The following is a 19,556-nucleotide window of genomic DNA, read 5'->3' as shown; positions in this document are numbered from 1 at the left end:
TTCGTCATTTAATGGTTAACCTTTGTGAAATCAACACTGTATGTTTCAAATTCAAATTCAAATTCAATTTCTTTATTGTCCCACAAGGGGAAATTAGTTTAGCAGCAGGAGGATAAAAATAAACAGAACAATACTATAAAATAATAATAACAATAATAATGATAGAAAGTTCAAATATTTTATGTAGTCTAATTTTTTTAGGCTGAACATTTATTTATCTATATTTTTCAAAATTACCATAACTACCAGTAGTAATGGTACTTTGACTTTAGATCTTAACAGCGTTTCCCTGGTAATGGTTAACAAATAATCATGTAAACTGTTTCCTGTGTAAACTTCAGACTCCCTTAAACTTCACTCTCTTGCAACAAAGATGGCTGGAACTCTGACTTTTCTTCTTGTTTGTTCTCTGCTGCAGGGTGAGTGAAAGAGACTTGACATGTGCATTACATAAAGATGATTTAAGTTGATGATAATAATAATACACTGCTGTTAATTTGAATTATTTCCTTATCAAATTATCTGACATCACTATTCAAGATGAATGTGCAGTAAAGTACCAAGGCTTTTTATTGATGAGATATTTAACAGTAAAAGTGTTTTGTATTAGCATCTGAATTCAATACTGAGTCGTTGCAAAACGATAAATATGAAGAAGGAAGAGATAAAACTGTTTGGGTTTTTGTTGTTATTGTTGTTTTTTATTATTGTGTTGTGTTTCAGGTGCACTGTGTGGAATGTTCAACATTAAAATGCCAGAGAATATAAATGTTTTGAGAGGATCCTGTGTGAACATCCCCTGCTCCTTTAATGTAGGGGGGGGATTTGAAAATAACTTAGATGTCTCATGTAAAGCATGTTGGAGTGATTCACTTTCATTTAACAGTGAAAATGCAAAACTAAAGCCAAATAAAGACATTACAGGAGATCTAACAAAGAAAGACTGCACCACAACTTTCAATAATACACGTCTCCTTCAAAGTACTAAATATTTCTTCAGACTGGAGTGTAATAATCCATTTAAATACACTTTTTATGATGGTGTAGATATTTCATTCATAGGTAAGTTTTTTTTTATCAGTTTACTAACATTTTATGAACAAATGACAGCTGTGGAACTGCTTTAGCTTCATTGTGACTTCACTCGATTTTACAAAGCATTAGAGACCTGAAAGGAAATGCTCATCAGAATATGTCTTCCCAACAGATGATCTTCCCTCACCGACTCTGACTCCATCCACACTGGAGGTGGAGGAGGGGGCCTCAGTGAGTCTGACGTGCTCTGCTCCAGCTCCGTGTTTGTCTCATCCTCCAGCTCTGACATGGAGCCCTAACCTGGGTCAGAGTCAGGAGACACTGCAGGAGAATCAGGACAAAACTAAAGTCAAGACCTCTGTTATGAGTTTCAATGCTTCTCACCTCCATCATGGAAATAAAATCTCCTGCACTGCTGTCTACCAGAAACAAGATGGTAGCCCTGATGTCACTGCTGAAACAAGTTTAACTCCTGATATTTCATGTGAGTTTATTTTTTCTCTTCTAAACTGAAATCGTAATGATTTACTTTTCTTGACTTGGATTAAATTACACAAAATGATTAGTCAGTTACAGTTATTTTATCAGTATGCCATAACAATGTCTGAGTTTTATAAAATATAATGAAAGCTTTTAAAGTTTGAATTTAATGATTATTTAATGATTTATGTCTTTTTTGTTAGCTCTGCTTTTTAGCTTTAGGATGTCTTCAAAACTGACAATAAAACAAAACTACATTTAGTGAGTCATGTTGGACAGTTGTTTTTATTTTAAACAGCAGTTTTTCATTTACATCCTATGATAACATTTTCTCACATTATCATATTTCTAAATTAACACATGAGCTTGTCAGAGCTTTCAGATTCACTCTAAAGGTCGAACAAGAAAGTAGAATTGCAGAAACGTTTTACTTTTGACATTTGGCTTTCTGGTCTGTAATAGGATGATCTATTAATAGTTCCGTTAAAATGCAAAAGGAGTTGTGATGTGTGATTTACATAATATTACATTTAACAAATTATCATTGTACTGATTTTTAGATTCACCCAAAGATGTACAAATTTCAGTCAGTCCCTCTTGTCCAGTACCAGAGAACAGCAATATGACTCTGACCTGCAGCAGTAATGCCAACCCAGCAGTAGAAAACTACACCTGGTACAGAGCTGATGGAGACCAGGAGACTTTTATTAGGACAGGAATCAGCTTAAATATTAAAGTGTCCAGAGACAAAATAAGATTTTTCTGCAAAGCTGAAAATGAGATCGGGGTTGGACGTTCTAACCTGACTCACCTTGATGTTCAGTGTATGTATCACACAATTAAAATATTTTAAGGTTTAAGCATAACTTGAGCAGCTATAATATATGCATGGTATCATTATTCATTGCAGATTGTGAAACACAGTGTGGATTTTACAGTGGAGTCCTTCCTTGGGTCCTTGCTGGTGTGTTTTTCAGTGTCAGCGTGATCTGTGCAGCTTTCCTTTGGTATGTTTTAAAACTGGTTGTTGATTAAAACTAAAAGTCCTGCAGATGTTTCCATAAAATATTTTTCAATAATTGTTTTGTATTCTTCTAGCAAAGTACAAAAGAATGTGAAGCCACAAGAAGAGGACAGAACTTACATGTCACTGAATCGTAGAAATGTCGGCTCTTCAGAGTATGATGTCATTAACACAACTCCAAAGTGACCTTCACTGATCCTTCAGGATATATCTAATTTTGTTTTATTTTGTGTTTCCAGAGAAATAATTCTCAGTCACACTTCTCTTTATTAAATGCATTTAATAGCCACTGAGCGCTTATTCATCAGTTTTTTAAAGGGTGCTGGAGTTGCTCAGTTTAGTGGGATTGAGCAAATCCAGCAGAAAATGCTTCCTAAAGCTTTGATACTGACTATAATCCTGTTTGTTGATAATGTAAATTTATATTAAACTTAACAGCTTATAGTGTTTTTCTTTGGGGTTTTTTTTTTTTTTTGATAATATGTTCATTTTGCTTTTGATGTGAAAAAGCTGGGGCAGGGACATGATTATCAGTAGGTCACATAAGCTTTTAACAGCACTGTTTAGAAAATAGAGACATTAGTGATCTACACGACTGCTCTTTTCTACGTTTACGAGAAAGATCTTGAATAGTTAAGATGCCTTGTCAGACCAGCCACATATTAGTTTCCTGTAAATTTGCCCTGTTATCAGTATTTATGTTTCTCACACATGATTGTTTGATTATTTCCTCCTCAACCAAGTTTATTGCACTAAATGTTTAGAGTAAGATATCCTGTCACCCGAATGCCATTCATGCACAACTGAACCTTGTACCACCAATATTACCACAGCAAATGAATAAATTGAACAGCTCAACAGTTTTTATTTTATACCATGTTAAATGTTTTCCATGGGTAACCAGGAAATACAACTTTTAGCTGGTGTGTGTTTGTGTGTGAATTCTACTGAAAAAGTTCTTATTTCCCCTTCTAGATATTGTAATGCCTGAAATTGTCAGAGTGCATTAAACAGTTTTTAATATGGACACTAGTTGCTGTCACACTGTCTCTTTTGCAACTAAGGTTTCAACTTCCTGCTCTGATATCTGCCCCTCCTCCACCTCCTCCCCTGACAGCTGTAAGACTGACTCTCCTTCCACAGCGTGGAGTAAAATCCTTTCTGCCAAAACCTACCCTCTGCTTCCTGAAGTACGGACACTGGTTGAACATATGAGGTCTCATATTTTCAAATATGAAGTCTCTCAAATTGAAAAAAACTATTGGCTTAACCCTTTGAGGTCCTCACCAAGAAAAAAGCAATGGAAAGTTTTTTTTGTTTACATTTCTTATTGATTTAATACAGTTGAAAAAAATCAAATAAAGGGCCAAATTATAATTAAATTAATAATAAAATCTATCCAGGGCATTGGATACAGTTTATTTCTAGTAGCATGCCAGTGAACATTGCTGTTTTCATTCCATCAAAGGAAAGTATTATATCAAACAACAAAATACATAGTTTTTTCATCTGCAAATGTGAAAAATGTGCTACAGCACAAAGTACTCACATTCAGGCCACTTCTGATTGAAAGCTACTGTGCAACATCAGTTTTGTTTAACTGTTAACTTGGTTCAAACACAGCCAGGTGGAACCCTTTTGAGAGCCATCGGTTTCTGGTCGAGTAGAGCACAGTCCCTCTTGTGGACCAGGTTCAAGTCAAGGATGTATCAGAAAAGTGGAATATGCCATCTCCTTAACTTGTAACTTATAACTTGTCTTATACAGGTGTAATAGCATATCAGAAAGTTTAATTCCTCCCACTTACTAATTATATACAGGGATGAGTGATGGGCATGGAATGGTGATCTTTGCATTGGACACTTTGCTCCACCGTTTGACCGATGAAAGAGGCATGAACCCACAGGCATTGTTTAGGAGGTTGACACATTTCTTGTCAAACCATTTCACTGCAATCTGACCTTCATCAGACCTGTAATAACAGGCTCCTTGGCCCTTCTTCATCAGGTCTTTGTCTGCCATCAGGGGAGCTCCACCAGTGCAGTTTGGTCATACAGTACCAATGCACCTGACACCCAAGGAGGTGTGCAAGTTCTGGACCAAGCTGAAACTTGTGAAGAACTGAGGTTCTTTTATGGGTTTGCAAAGTGTTTTTTACAACTTTGGCCCCTTAGAGGTAGCTTCTGTTCCTTTTCACTCAGGGGAGCATTGAAGAATGTAGACCCCGCCTTGATACAGCAGTCGTGGATGATGCCAGATGAACTTGCTTGGCAGAACAATTTAAAGCCCCACTCATCTGGTTTGTTGGCAATATACTGGTGGAGAGTGCCAACCCTTGTGGCTTCATATGAAACCAAGACCTCAAACACGCTGTGTGTTGAAGGTGGGTGGTATCATGAAATGGTAAATGGCCCGTATTTGTATAGCGCTTTACTTAGTCCCTAAGGACCCCAAAGCGCTTTACACATCCAGTCATCCACCCATTCACACACAGGTGATGGCAAGCTACATTGTAACCACAGCCACCCTGGGGCGCACTGACAGAGGCGAGGCTGCCGGACACTGGCGCCACCGGGCCCTCTGACCACCACCAGGAGGTAACGGGTGAAGTGCCCAAGGAGACAACGACCAAAACTGTCCAAGTCGGGGCTCGAACCGGCAACCTTCAAATTACAAGGCAATCGCCCAACTCTTGAGCCACGATCGCCCACGTGAGTATCATGCCACAGGACCATGTGATTTTTAGCCATATAATTGCCAGCATTCAACACTATAATCCCCCAACAGCTCACTCAAAAACTGGTCCAGCTGGGGCTCAACACCTCACTGTGCAACTGGCTGTTGGATTTCCTCACCGGAAGACCTCAAGCAGTACGGGTCGGCAGTAATACATCCAGCACCATCATTTTAAACACGGGGGCCCCGCAGGGATGTGTGCTGAGCCCCCTCCTCTTCACTCTGCTGACCCATGACTGCACTCCATCATATAGCTCCAACCTCTTCATCAAGTTTGCGGACGACACAACGGTGGTGGGTCTCATTAGCAACAGGGATGAGACCGACTACAGAAGTGAGGTGAGACGCCTGGCCACGTGGTGTGTTGACAACAATCTCTCTCTGAATGTGGAGAAGACGAAGGAGATTGTTGTGGACTTCAGGAGAATGCACACCCAACATGCTCCTCTGACCATTGACGGAGCGTCTGTGGAGAGAGTGAGCAGCACCAAGTTCTTGGGTGTGCACATCACAGAGGATCTCTCCTGGACGTACAACACCACAGCACTGGCCAAGAAATCACAGCAGCGTCTCTTCTTTCTCCGCAAACTAAGAAGAGCAGGAGCACCAGCCCCCATCATGTACACTTTCTACAGAGGCACCATCGAGAGCATCCTGTCGAGCTGCATCACTGTGTGGTTTGGAGCCTGCAATGCGTCCTGTCATAGAACCCTCCAACGCATAGTGAGAGCTGCAGAGAGGATCATTGGTGTCTCTCTCCCCTCCCTCCAGGACATTTACAGCACCCGTCTCACTAAAAAAGCCCTTTGCATAGCGGCTGATCCCACGCACCCAATGCAAAGCTTCTTCAAGCTGCTGCCGTCAGGGAGGAGACTGCGGAGTCTCCAGGCCAGGACCAGCAGACTGAAGGACAGCTTCATCCATCAGGCTGTCAGGAAGCTTAACTCCCTCCCGATTCTGCCCCCTCTCCCCTCTTCTCCTCGATGGTCTCACTGAACTCTGTCACATACACACACACACACACACACTCTCTGACTCACTCACTGGCCTGCACCAGTTACCAGTCACTTTGTGGAGCATTGGACTGCCATTACCTCATAAGACTTTGTTGTTATACTATCTCTTACCGTATATCACTAAATCTCCATTTGCACTATTTGCCTATTTGCACTACTCTGCCTGGTTTACACTCAATGTCATTTACCCTTACCTGAATATTGTATATTGTATATTGTATATTGCATAGCTTTCTTGTTAAATTGTATTGTATTTATTTAAATTTTTACTTTTTAATTATTTTATTTGCATTTTTTAATCACTCTCTTATATTTAAATGTTCATTTGCTATTTCATCTAGGGTTTGAGAGTAACGAAATTTCTATTCTCTGTATGTCCTGTACATGTGGCAGAATTGACAAATAAAGTTGACTTTGACTTTGACTTTGATAATTGTTTAGCGTCCATATAGTACTTGTTCAACATGAAATTATAATTTTGAAAACTTAGTAATATTAATTTACCAGCTACTGTAATTTGGTTAAAAGGTAATCAGTTGTGATATTTGTGATTTCCACATGTTATTCTTGATTTTTACAATATTTACTAATATTAACTCAGAAAGTTACAAAAATGACTTACTGAGGAAATTATTTCAGCATATTCTTGCTGTGCTAACACTTAATGTGATTTATCAATAGCAATGATAAACAAAATGGGTCTAGTGGTCTGATTTTATGGCAAATAATCAATTTTAATAACGTTTAGGTTATGTTAGCATTAGCACTATAAAGGGACAAATCAACCGTTTGGTTGACCACTTTTTAAAAAAATTATTCAACATTCAATTTCACTGTTTTTAATGCTGTCAAGTGATATCCATCTTTTTAGTAAGTCCTCTAACACTATCATACATCAAAAAATTATATCTTCCTACCTAAGTTTCATCAAAAACACTCAAAATATGTTGTTTTTGTTTCTGACTTCCTGGTTGGGAGAGGTATAAGAAGAGCCAACAGTTTTTATTCACAGTGCCTTCTGGTGGATTTTTTTGGCATTACAGATGTAAACTAATTGGTAGAAAAGACTGAACAAGGTAGGTCAATTTCAGTGAAAGCCTCAGTTAGATATAGGGCCTGAAAATGTGCTCTACCAATTGGTTGACCGGAACGCTAAAGGGTTAAAAAATGGCAACTTTGACACTTGCCAAAGAGCTCATCCATTGACATCACTCCCTTGCTGATCAGTGGCATGTAAGCTATTGATGTCACATTTTCTTGATTATTTTCACTTGTATCCCCATCGGAATAGGCAATAAAAAAGGAACTGATACCCAGAGGTGTGGACTCGAGTCACATGACTTGGACTCGAGTCAGACTCGAGTCATTAATTTTATGACTTTAGACTTGACTTGAAAAAATGTTCTAAGACTTGTGACTTGACTTGGACTTTTACACCAATGACCTGGGACTTGAATTGGACTTGAACCGGTTTACTTGAAAAGACTTGATATTTTACCCCAAATATAAAATTTAACATGCATATTATATAGAGATTGAAAATGTGACGTCATTCACGGGTAGAACCGCAAAGGATTCTGGGAACTCGTGGCAAGAGGTACTAGCGCACGCAGGCTTTCAATTGAAATCAGTTATACAGCGATAAAAAGAAACACAAAAATGTCAAGAAGCTGTTGTAGTATTAACTGCAATAGCCGGTCGCATGACAGCCACGGGAAGCCGACGGGTAAAGAGATCGGTTGTTATCGGATTATGTCGTTGAAGAGAAATTGTTCGAGCCATGTTTCCGAAGTAACAAAGAGGCGACTGGATTGCAGCCATTCAAAGACCAAATATAACGTCCCAGAACACTCCAGCTCACAGGTTAGTCTGCTCCAAAGCATTTCCACAATGGTCAGTCTGCTGTTGTAGTTAATGCGTCATTTTCATAACATAATTGGTGATATAGGTTACAAGCAAGTCTGGCGCTGAACAGAAATTGTTGCGCTATGCTCCTTTGTTTATTGTGCATAAATAGTGAATTGTCCTGACACAATATTGTGTTTCGCTTCTGTTATTATGGTACATTGACAAAAACATATACTTTTATTCACAGGATAAAACAGGTTTTTTGTATCACTAATTGCCCAGTACGATTACAGCATACAATATTATTGTCACTGCTACATTTCTGTAATGCTACCAGAAATTATTTCCACTGCTAATTAATTACCATTGAGCTCAAAGGTTAACGAATGTGTATTTATGACAACGATTTGTGAGACTGGTAAACTTATGATACGTACGATGGTCTTTACTTTCTACACGGTGCATTTCAAGGTCCTGTACCCATCCGTCGGTAAACTGTACCTGGGCTTGTTGCAGTGACCAGAAGTTACTAAACTTCATGAGTGTATGCACTCACTCCAAGAACCGTATAATTATAAATATGCATATAAATATGCTACGATGAGATAGCTGACTTCATCTAACTAGCAAATGTTTTCCAGGCTACGTTGGTGATGCAGTTTTTTTTTAATGTGTATTATATTTTTGTCATGCGATTTTAAAGCCGGTCCTACAAGCGCATCCAAGAATAACATGCAGCTTATCTCAGAACTGTTGGTGAAAATTATTCTTGGAGCTAGGTTTAATTGAGCTGCATTTTAAAGAGGTGCAATTTCACAATTTGTGTGTATTTTCTACGTTCACTATTTTGTCATGTGTTGAGAAAAACAGATTTAAAAATTACATGGTCTAATATTTACATTTAGCATATAACTGCAACATGCTTTTTTCGTGTTTTTTTTTAAGACTCGAAAGGACTTGAAATTCAAAATTTCAGACTTGTGACTTTACTTGGACTTTTACACCAGTGACTTGAGACTCGACTCTGACTTGCCTGACATTACTTGAGACTTGACTTGAGACTTGAGGATAAAGACTTGAGACTTACTTGAGACTTGCAAAACAATGACTTGGTCCCACCTCTGCTGATACCAGATACTACCTAATGGAAAACTTTAATACTGAATAGACTATAGTCAAGCCAAGTAGGTGCAAGTGGAAAGAGGCCAAAGTGTCACAAAAAGATGAAGCAGAGACAGGTTGGCATTTTGGATGATACTATATTTGCAGCTGTTGGTGTGTGACTGTTTTTGTGAAAGTGTGAATGACAAAGACATTTAATTATTTTGTATGCATATCAGAGAATTAAAAAAAAGATTTTATGTGAATAACCTTCTGTAACAGATTGATCAACCAGAAAAATCACCAGTGTCCTGTTTGGTGATACTATATGAACACTCTGCCTCCTAGTGTCAGCTTGTGTTGTTACCACCAAAGAATGATACATGAAGGACTGCATAAAATGGAGCTGGAGAAATAAATTGAATTCAGCTTTTGTCAGTGTGGGATGGTGTTGAGGAGCAGGAGCCTGGACCTCAGGGATGAGAGGTGAGGCAGACAGGAAAACCTCATGCCTCAAACCTGAGTATTACCTGTAGGCTGAATCACCTGATGGGCTGGAGCTAGAACACAGGGAATTCCAAGGCATTCTCCTCATTCCCTATGTCCGCCTCTGGGCCCTTGAAGGCCGAGTCCTCATTTGAGGATGCTCCCTCTAAACAGAGGACATCAATCTGATACTACTGCAGGAAAACTTCAGAGTCAGAACAGCAAGCTGCTGAAGTTTTGAGGAATTAAATGATGCCACAAGTGAAACACTCTTTTTGAGTGGAATAAACGCTTTTATGAGCTCTGTCATCCTCTCATCATTGTTTCATTGTTTCAATCCCTGACAGCTGTAAGACTGACTCTCCTTCCACAGTGTGGAGTAAAATCCTTTCTGCCAAAACCTACCCTCTGCTTCCTGAAGTATGGGCACTGGTTGAAAATATGAGGTCTCATATTTTCAAATATGACGTCTCAACAGAGTGAGCAACAGAGTGATAATATCTGAAAAAAAAAGATCAGTTACGTCTCGTGGCCATAAAATGTTGAAGCTGCAATTTCATAATTTTTAAAGAAAGTCCACATCCTCTGTTAGCCCCTGCAAATGTAGTCTCAGCAGAAAGCCCATGATGTCCCTTTGACAGTACAGCAGCAGTCACATAGATTGCATAAACGGTGCTCGGCGTGGAGGCCTCAGGCTCATGTCCCGACAAAGAACAAAAATTAATTGCTGGATCTTACAGATTGAATCTCCACTATGAGACTACATCCACAGATAAAGACAAAACCTTGACTGATGAAGCGTAGCGAGGGAAATATGTACCTAACCAAAGTCTACTTGCACATGAATTGACAACCTGATGAATACTTTCATGAGAAAGTTGCAGTTTCGTTCAGCTTCATCCTTATTCAGATGCTAAAAGCGAAGATCTTGGTTAGGATCAATCTTCATTTGTAAATAAACGTTCTCAGTGTTGATACAGATACAGATCCTCCCTCGGTGACGATCACCTGTCCATCACCCTTTTCATTTCCACCTCAGATACTGAACCTGACTTTAAAGCACTTGTTAAAGCCCAAAAAAGATGACACAAGAAAACAGAGCTGAAAAACTGAAGATGAAGTAATCAAAATACAAGCAAACTACTAGGCTGCAAACATAAAAACAAAATAGATGAAGAAGTGCTATTGCAGCTGTTTCAGACTGAAACAGTCCTGCCGTGGTCATCCTGCATCACAGCATCAGTCAGTAGTTATCACTGCAGGTGATGATCTCCAGAGTGAATAAAAAGTTGTAACTTCTCCATCTGTGGCTGTAGTTCAGGAGGTAGCATAGGTCGTCTAGTAATCGGAAGTTTGTGGTTGCAGACTGGCTGCTCCAGGCCGCATGTAGACTTGGGCAAGATACTAACCCTGAGGTGCTCTCCGATACATTCATCAGGATGTGAATATAAGATAGAAAGCACTTGTGCAAAAAAAGTATATAAAAATCTCTTTGTATAAATGGGTGAATGAGGCCAGCTGTATAAAGCTCTTGGAGTGCTCAGAGTGCAAAAGTGCCGGATAAAAACCAGTCATTTTACCATCTTCTTTGTCTAATCCTCTTGAGTAATGTGGTCTGTGTGTGGATCCTTTTGGAGCAGCCACAGTTGCTACAGGTGTCCTGAATTGATTGGTGGGTTTTCTCTTCTGCTGAGAGCCTTCTGCTGATAACATGTGAGAGAAGAGCAGGTGTGAGAAAACAGAATCCATAAATCATGACAATAGTTTGATTTTTGCTGTGATAATGACATTTAAATGATTACATTATCTGTCATTAAAATTGGGTGTAGCAAGAAGCCTGGATGTCAGATGTCCTGATGGAGACACACTGTCACACCCGACTGGGTAAATGAAAGCTGTAATGCTCAGAGAGTGATCTGCTCAGCTCTTTCATCCATTTATTAATATAATCACTGATGTTGTATTTCATAGACACAAACTCAACAGAAGCAGCTCAGCCTGTCTCAGGCAGTGTTGAAGTTCACCTTTATCACAGACACAGCATCATCTCCATCATCTCCATCATCACCATATATATGATGTAATGACCACTTACTCGCTCAGTGCATGTTATTTGATTCACATTAATAGAGAGGAATAAACGCTTTTATGAGTTGTATCATCCTCTCATCATCTCATACATCGTTTCAATCATTTTCAGGCTCTAAACATATAAACTAACAGTGGGAGAAGTCACCAGAGTCGTTTACACAAACAAACCAGCTGTAAACAGCATTAATGCTACCCGGTTAACACAGCAAACTGACCAACATTGTACATGATGAGTTACAAGCAGTAAAATTAATAACTCCGACGAGAGTTACTCACTTTACTAACCCAAATACAAGTTATTAATGTGGAGTGATTGCAAATGTTTACAGCAGCTTCTATGTTGCAGAGATCGTGGAAAGAAAAAAGGTGACAGTCACTTCTGGTCATGTTCACACTCACTGTGTCTTTTGTGTTAGTTCCTCATTTTACATCTTTTTTGAACACTTCTTTAAAAACCTCACATCCAAAGAGCTGACTGCTCGACAAACATCATGAAATAATGTAAGTTATCACATTTTCACTATGATACGAATATCAAGGTTTTAGGAAAATATGATGTGATTTTCTGTAGTTCTTTGATTCAAAGATATTTAGATGAATTGTCATATTTTTGACGTTTGTAGAAAAATGAATCCAAAGAAAATTAAAAACTTTATGAGACTATTAAGACATGAATTCACAGTCTTTAGTAGAATTTTTCAGAAATCAGAAACATAAATTATGTTTAATTGTTGAAGAATATTTTTAATAAATTGTATAACTGCTTTAGACTTACACCTTCCTCTTTCTTCTCTTTCATCATTTAATGTTTAAACTTTGTGAAATCAACACTGTATGTATATTTAAACTCTAATCTTTGTAAGGCTGAACATTTATGTATCTATATTTTTCAAAGTGACAATAACTAGCAGTAGTAATTTGGACCTTACATGACATTTTAACAGCATTTCCTTGGTTAACAAATAATCATGCAAACTGTTTCCTGTGTAAACTTCAGTTTCCCTTAAACTTCACTCTCTTGCAACAAAGATGGCTGCAACTCTGACTTTTCTTCTTGTTAGTTCTCTGCTGCAGGGTGAGTGAAAGAAACTCAAAATCTACTTTGCTGAAAACATGATTAAAGTTGATAATAATAATACACTATTGTTAATTTAAATCATTTACTTAAATTATCTGACATCAGTATTCAAGATGAATGTGCAGTAAAGTACCAAGGCTTTTTATTGATGAGATATTTAACAGTAAAAGTTTTTTGTATTAGCATCTGAATTCAATACTGAGTCGTTGTAACACGATAAATATGAAGGAAGAGATAAAACTGTTTGGGTTTTTGTTGTTATTGTTGTTGTTTTTTATCGTGTTGTGTTTCAGGTGCGCTGTGCGGAACGTTCAACGTCAATATGCCACAGAAGATAAATGTTTTGAGAGGATCCTGTGTGAACATCCCCTGCTCCTTCGATGTAGACACGAAATTTGAAAATAACTTAGATGATTCATGTAAAGCATATTGGAGTGATTCAACTTCATTTGACAGTGAAAATGCAAAACTAAAGCCAACTAAAGAAATGACAGGAGACTTAACAAAGAAAAACTGCACCACAACTTTCAATAATGCAAGTTATCTTCAAAGTGCTAAATACTATTTCAGACTGCAGTGTAATAATCCACTGAAATTCACTTTTATCCAAGCTGGTGTAGATATTTCACTCATAGGTAAGATTTTTTTTTTTTCATCCATTTACTGACAATTCATGAACAAATTACACTTTTGGAACTGCTTTGAGCTTGCTCTGAATTCACTGGATTTTACTCAGCATATAAAAACTGAAACTGCTGCTCATTGACTGACCAGAATGTCTTCCCACCAGCTGCTCCTCCCTCACCGACTCTGACTCCATCCACACTGAAGGTGAAGGAGGGAGCCTCAGTGAGTCTGACATGCTCTGCTCCAGCTCCATGTTGGTCTCATCCTCCAGCTCTGACATGGAGCCCTAACCTGGGTCAGAGTCAGGAGACACTGCAGGAGAATCAGGACAAAACTAAAGTCAGGACCTCTGTTATGAGTTTCACTGCTTCTCACCTCCATCATGGAAATAAAATCTCCTGCACTGCTGTCTACAAGAAACAAGATGGTAGCCCTGATGTCACTGCTGAAGCAAGTTTAACTCCTGATATTTCATGTGAGTTTATTTTTCTCTTCTAAACTGAAATTACAATAATATACTTTCTTGACTTGGTTTAAATTAGACATAAAATGGTCAGTCAATTACAGTGATGTTATGAGTATGCCATAACAACGTCTTTGGGTTTTATAAAATATAATGAAGACTTTAAAAGTTTGAATTTAATTTCATACTTTAATTTCATACATGCAGACTTTACACTGATGTGTGATCGTCTTAACGATATACGTTTTTATTTTGCTAGCTTTGTATTTTACTTTAGGATGTCTTAAAAACTAACAACACAAAACCACATTTAGTGAGTCATGTTCCACAGTGGTTTTTTATTTAAACAGCAGCTTTTCATTTACATCCTATTATAACGTTTTCTTACATTATCATGTTTCTAATTTAACTCACGAGCTTGTCGGAACTTTCAGATTCACTCTAAAGCTCGAACAAGAAAGTAGAATTGCAGTTTTATTTTAGACATTTGGCTTTGTGGTCTGTAATAAGTTCTATTAATAGTTCAGCTAAAGTGCAAAATGACCTTTGATGTTTGATTTACGTAATATTACATTTAACACATTATCATAATACTCATTTTTAGATTCACCCAAAGATGTACAAATTTCCATCAGTCCTTCTGCTCCAATATTAGAAAACCAAAAAGTGACTCTGACCTGCAGCAGTAATGCCAACCCAGCAGCAGAAAACTACACCTGGTACAGAGCTGATGGAGACCAGGAGACTTTTATTGGGACTGGAAGCTCTTTTAATGTTACCCTTTCAAAAGTCAAAAGTACATTTTTCTGCAAGGCTACAAATGCACTTGGATGTGAACGATCAAGCAACCTACAAATAGATGTTCAATGTATGTATTAATTTAATTAATTTTCCATATTTACTCTTTACATATCACAACTAGAATTCCATTAATAGGATTGAAGGATGTACAATACATGAATTATTGTAATGAAACTAAAGCAGTAACTGATCTTTGGGGTGGAGTTAAATAATGAGACTGACAATAATCACATTACAAGTAGTTAATTTAAGTATTGGTTATTAAAATTAGGGATTTCTGACAGCCACATTATTAGGCACATAGTAAGAAGAACTAAAAAAAATTCAAACTTTCTTCAGATAGCTCTAAATCTTTCATCAATAAATCAGTTAAAGATTAAAGACAGTTAAAGTTAAATACAGAAGAAAAGGTTATTTCATTTGACATGAACAGAGTCTTCAGAAAGAAAAGCCAAGAAAAACAACTTGTCATTTTTACTCTTCAGTTTCTGCTTAAGATGAAACCTTTATATTGGTGTGGTTTGCTCTCTGCTAATATTTAAAGATACAATTTTGTGTTATGCATTCAAGAGTATTTAATATTATTTAAAAAAAACCATTTTGAAGCACTACTGTATTACAAATATTTACACTTATTCTGTAAATAAAACTGTCCTAACATTTCAGTCTGCATGTTTCTGTGCTCATTTTTTCAGATTCACCTAAAAACGTTACTGTTTCAGTCAGTCCTTCTGGTCCAGTACCAGAGAACCGCAACGTGACTCTAACCTGCAGCAGTAATGCCAACCCAGCAGTAGAAAACTACACCTGGTACAGAGCTGATGGAGACCAGGAGACTTTTATTGGGACAGGAATGAATTTATCTTTTAAAGTCTCCAAAGACAGGCGGATATTGTTTTGCAAAGCTGGAAATGAGATTGGAGTTGGACGTTCCAGCAGCATTCAAATTGAAGTTCAATGTAAATATCACATTTTACATCTCGTTAACATTTTCTCTATCCACATCTAATTTGCATGTACATTTGTATAATATTACGATTCAACAACAAAAAAGAAAAGAGAAAGCGGCAGACTAATTCAATGACAAAAATGACCTTTGTTTAGCCAGAGCAGGAGACAATATAAACAGAGTACAATGCCAAGAATCCAGCAAATGAGGAAAAACGGGTATATCTTAAAAACTGGCACAAGCACATCTGGACCAGACAGGACCAGACTGCAGCAAAGGAGAAAGCACTATATGCACAAAGGGTAATCAGTCAATGAAACACAGGAGGGTCACAAGAGGCTCCCACAAAGATTCAAGACAGTTAATGAAGAAGAGACAAGTAAACCTAAGAGCACTACACAATTACTAAGAAAAAGGGAAAATCAGACACAAAACTGAAGAAAGGAAATACAGAGAAGGAAAACAGAAATACTGAGCGAAATAAAAAACTCTAATACAAATAGAAACTGTAACTAAGAGAACTAAATACATGATGATGAAGATGTGATAAAGTAACTACTAGCCAAACAGATGATGTTAACAATATATAAGAATTTAAAGTCCATAAACTCAAAACTGTGTGTGTGAAACCAAAGACCATAGCAGATCTGATACCAACAAGCAGCAATGTCACTCTGACATTCTGCAGTAATGCCAGCTGAGCAGTAAGAAAGTATTTGTGATGCAGCGCTAAAGATAACTGTGAAAACTGATGGGGAACAAACACATTTTATGAATCAAAGATTTAAAGTTAACAGTCTGTTTAGCTCAAGTCTGAAAATTATGTCAAAGTCAGTAAAATTTAAAGCATCCTATGTTCAAAAAGGATTTGGCTTCATATTGATAACTATGATCAGTGCTTGTTTTTGGTAATTTCTGTAAAATGTATTCAACATGATTGTGACTAACTGCTCTCTCTCTCTTCAATGATAGACCCTCCACAGATCCTGTTCTCGTCACACTGCACCTCAACAGAAAGTCAGCTCAACTGTTCCTGTGAGACTCTGGGAAACCCGTCCCCCAATATACAGTGGTATTTGAATGGACTAACTGTCAATCACTCTAAATGCAAAATATTCAATGAGACTCTGAACAGGACAATTCTGAGGAGCTTCTTCACTCTGAATCAGCCTCATAAGAAGAATCATCTCACCTTGATTTGTCGCACCGTCAACTCTCTGGGCTCGGCCAGTCAACAATTTTGTGTCAGCAACCAACAAGTTTCCACAGAACATCAACGTATGTCTTTTGTACACTTGTAAATATTATTGCTTAAGTTGTATGTGTACTAAAGTGGAGACCAAGGATGTTTGAAACCTTAGCCAGTGATACAGTGTACTCTACAGAGCCCACAAACAGATAATGTTAGGATTACATCTATGTTCCTCTACCATTCACTTGCAATCAATTTCTTTGCAAGAAGTTTTAGATACCCTCTAATCCATATAAAGAATGAATCTGTTACTTCAGTCCAGTTATAATAGACACACTAGAAGTTTCATAAAATGTATGTTGTGAGTTCAAACAAACCTTGTTTTTTAAAGACTACACGATTAATATACAGGTCTTTTTCTCTTTCTTTTTTTAAATTCAGTTCTGTATCCAGCGATAATATCCACTCTTGGAGTGCTACTGTTAGCACTGTTACTATGTGTGTTTTTTATCAGGTAAGTAAACAACATGAGACTTTTTCAGAAAACCTTCACACTTTACTGTAACAGTAAACTTTATTTGTCCTGATTCTATTTGACTAAATGCTGATAAGTACTTTGTTTATTTGGGTCTTCGTTTGTTAAAAAAAACACTTTTGCAGCTGATTTAATACTCAACATTGGTAACACTATTGATTAAATGTAATATCAATCAAATCTGTTCATCGACAGTCCATTTGGCATGCTACTGGTGGCTAATATTTGCATGTATTCATTTTCAAGACGTCTGTTTACATTGTCTGTTAACATTCAGTAATGCATGTACAACTGCATTATTGCTTGCTAGCAGACAATTAATCTATTCATGCTGTGAACTAAAATGTAAATAGTGGCAAAACTACGATGTATGAATTGTATGCATATATGCTTGATATTCTACTTCATTTTTTAGGGCTCAGAAGAGTCCCTGTAAAAATAAAGGTCACTTAACAGACGAAAACAACACAGTTGCAACAAGTCAGCCTCTAACTGAAGAAGGAAATGAGGTGCTTAAAGTTCCTTTTAACAGTGTTGACAAATGCTGATGCTTTTGTAACTATACAGCAAGAAGTAGATTATCTTTACCACTGATATTTTCTATGTAATTGTAGGAACCAAACACAGCAGAAGAGTGCATTTATGCAAACGCTGATGGGCTGAGAGGGGCAGAAAATTTTCACCCTGCAAACATCGCTGGACCAAGCAGCACTGACTTTCCAAACTCTGGGCCAAACCATGCAGAAGGAGGACGCAAAAAATCAGACAAGAAAGAGGACGAGTGCGAACTGATTTACTCTAATGTGAACTGGAAAATGAAAAGCAAGAAAAAGAAGGGTGAAAAGTCTTTGGACATGAATCCATCTGCCAGATCTTATTTGGAAGAGGAGAAGTGCACGGTGAGGGGAGTTAACAGAAAGTCTGTGAGCAATGCAGTAGAAATGGGAGGCCTGTATGCTCAAGTGGAGCCTAGAAATATGAGGAAGGAAGTGGGGTGTGAATATGCGCAAGTCAAATTTAAAGAACAAAGCGTTATGCAAAAATAGATAAATAGTGCTGTGAAAAAATATTTACCCCATATTTCCTGATGTCTTGCTTTGTGCAAAATTAAACTAATCTTAATATTTGGAAAAAATAACTCAAGTAAATTCAAAATTCACTTCATAAAAAAAAAAAGTCCAAATGTATTAAAAAATTTTGATTATCTGAAACATTTTAATGTGACAAATATGGAAGGAAATAAGAAATCAGACAAATACTTTTCATAACATATTGCAACCTTTTGCATTGTTGAGCTTGCTACAAAACAAATAAATAGCTGGTCTGTTCTCTGGGTGTGTCCTTGACACATGTAGTCACTATGTGGCAAGGCATTGAGCAATACAATTACAATCCCTTTTTCAGGCTTCTCTGGAAACAGTATCTCAGACACTGCCTGATATTTTCTTAAACTTGGTAACTACCAGGTGGCTACAACTGGTCCAAGGAGACCTGTTAGAGAAGCTAGGAGAAGCTCTGGACATGATTCAGCACACAAATGGCGTGAGGATAAAAACTCCTCTTGAGCCTCTCTGTTTTTGTTCGGAACCTTCTGCCTGATTTCAGAAGCTGGAAGAGTTTGTTGCTGGGATGGGAATGGGTCCTTAAAAATTTGAGTTATTCTAGTCCAGCATCTCCTGATGTAAATGTCCTGTAGAGAAGGGAGAGCAGTCCTGCAGCAGCGTTCTGCCGTACGGATACTCTCTGAAGTGCTTTTTTAGCCTTGACACAGCTGTTTCCATACCAGGATGTGATGTTCTGTGTGAGGATGCTCTCCTCACACAGAACCTGAGTGAGGATTTTCTATACAGTGCCTGTATAGAAAATCCTGAGGATCACTGGAGAGACCCTGAACTTCCTCAGTTGTCGTAGGTGATACAGGCGCTGCCTAGCCTTTTGGTCTGGACCTGAATGTGGGCAGACCATGCCAGGTCTGAGGAGATGTGGACACTAAGGTACTTGAAGAACTGCACCCTCTCCACTAGAGCTCCATTAATGATAATGGGCTTGTAGTCTCTGTGCTGACTCCTTCTGAAGTCCACCACCAGCTCCTTG

At 37.8% G+C, this 19,556-nt stretch overlaps 1 protein-coding gene across 3 annotated transcripts; it reads left to right on the top strand.

Annotated features, from left to right (window-relative positions):
* Positions 1 to 208: 208 nt before the first annotated feature.
* Positions 209 to 19,347, top strand: LOC120732679 (B-cell receptor CD22-like). 3 transcript variants are annotated; one of them, XM_040030451.1, is made up of 10 exons: positions 10,912 to 12,318; positions 12,815 to 12,892; positions 13,189 to 13,530; positions 13,686 to 13,997; positions 14,590 to 14,853; positions 15,482 to 15,745; positions 16,708 to 17,013; positions 17,369 to 17,441; positions 17,878 to 17,971; positions 18,077 to 19,347. In XM_040030451.1, the coding sequence occupies exons 2-10, from the start codon at positions 12,847 to 12,849 to the stop codon at positions 18,506 to 18,508; spliced, it is 2,133 nt and encodes a 710-aa protein (XP_039886385.1). In that variant the 5' UTR covers positions 10,912 to 12,318; positions 12,815 to 12,846; the 3' UTR covers positions 18,509 to 19,347. The 3 variants fall into 3 exon arrangements, with proteins under 3 accessions (XP_039886386.1, XP_039886387.1, XP_039886385.1); XM_040030452.1 differs by lacking the exons at positions 10,912 to 12,318; positions 12,815 to 12,892 and adding an exon at positions 209 to 419; XM_040030453.1 differs by lacking the exon at positions 14,590 to 14,853 and having other exon boundaries at positions 10,903 to 12,318.
* The last annotated feature ends 209 nt before the right edge of the window (positions 19,348 to 19,556 follow it).

This window comes from Simochromis diagramma, unplaced genomic scaffold (genome assembly GCF_900408965.1).
Source record: "Simochromis diagramma unplaced genomic scaffold, fSimDia1.1 OVJJ01000361.1, whole genome shotgun sequence".
NCBI classification, from domain to species: Eukaryota; Metazoa; Chordata; class Actinopteri; order Cichliformes; family Cichlidae; genus Simochromis; species Simochromis diagramma.
The sequence above is the reverse complement of the archived record's forward strand: the minus strand, read 5'-3'. Positions and strand labels throughout refer to the sequence as shown.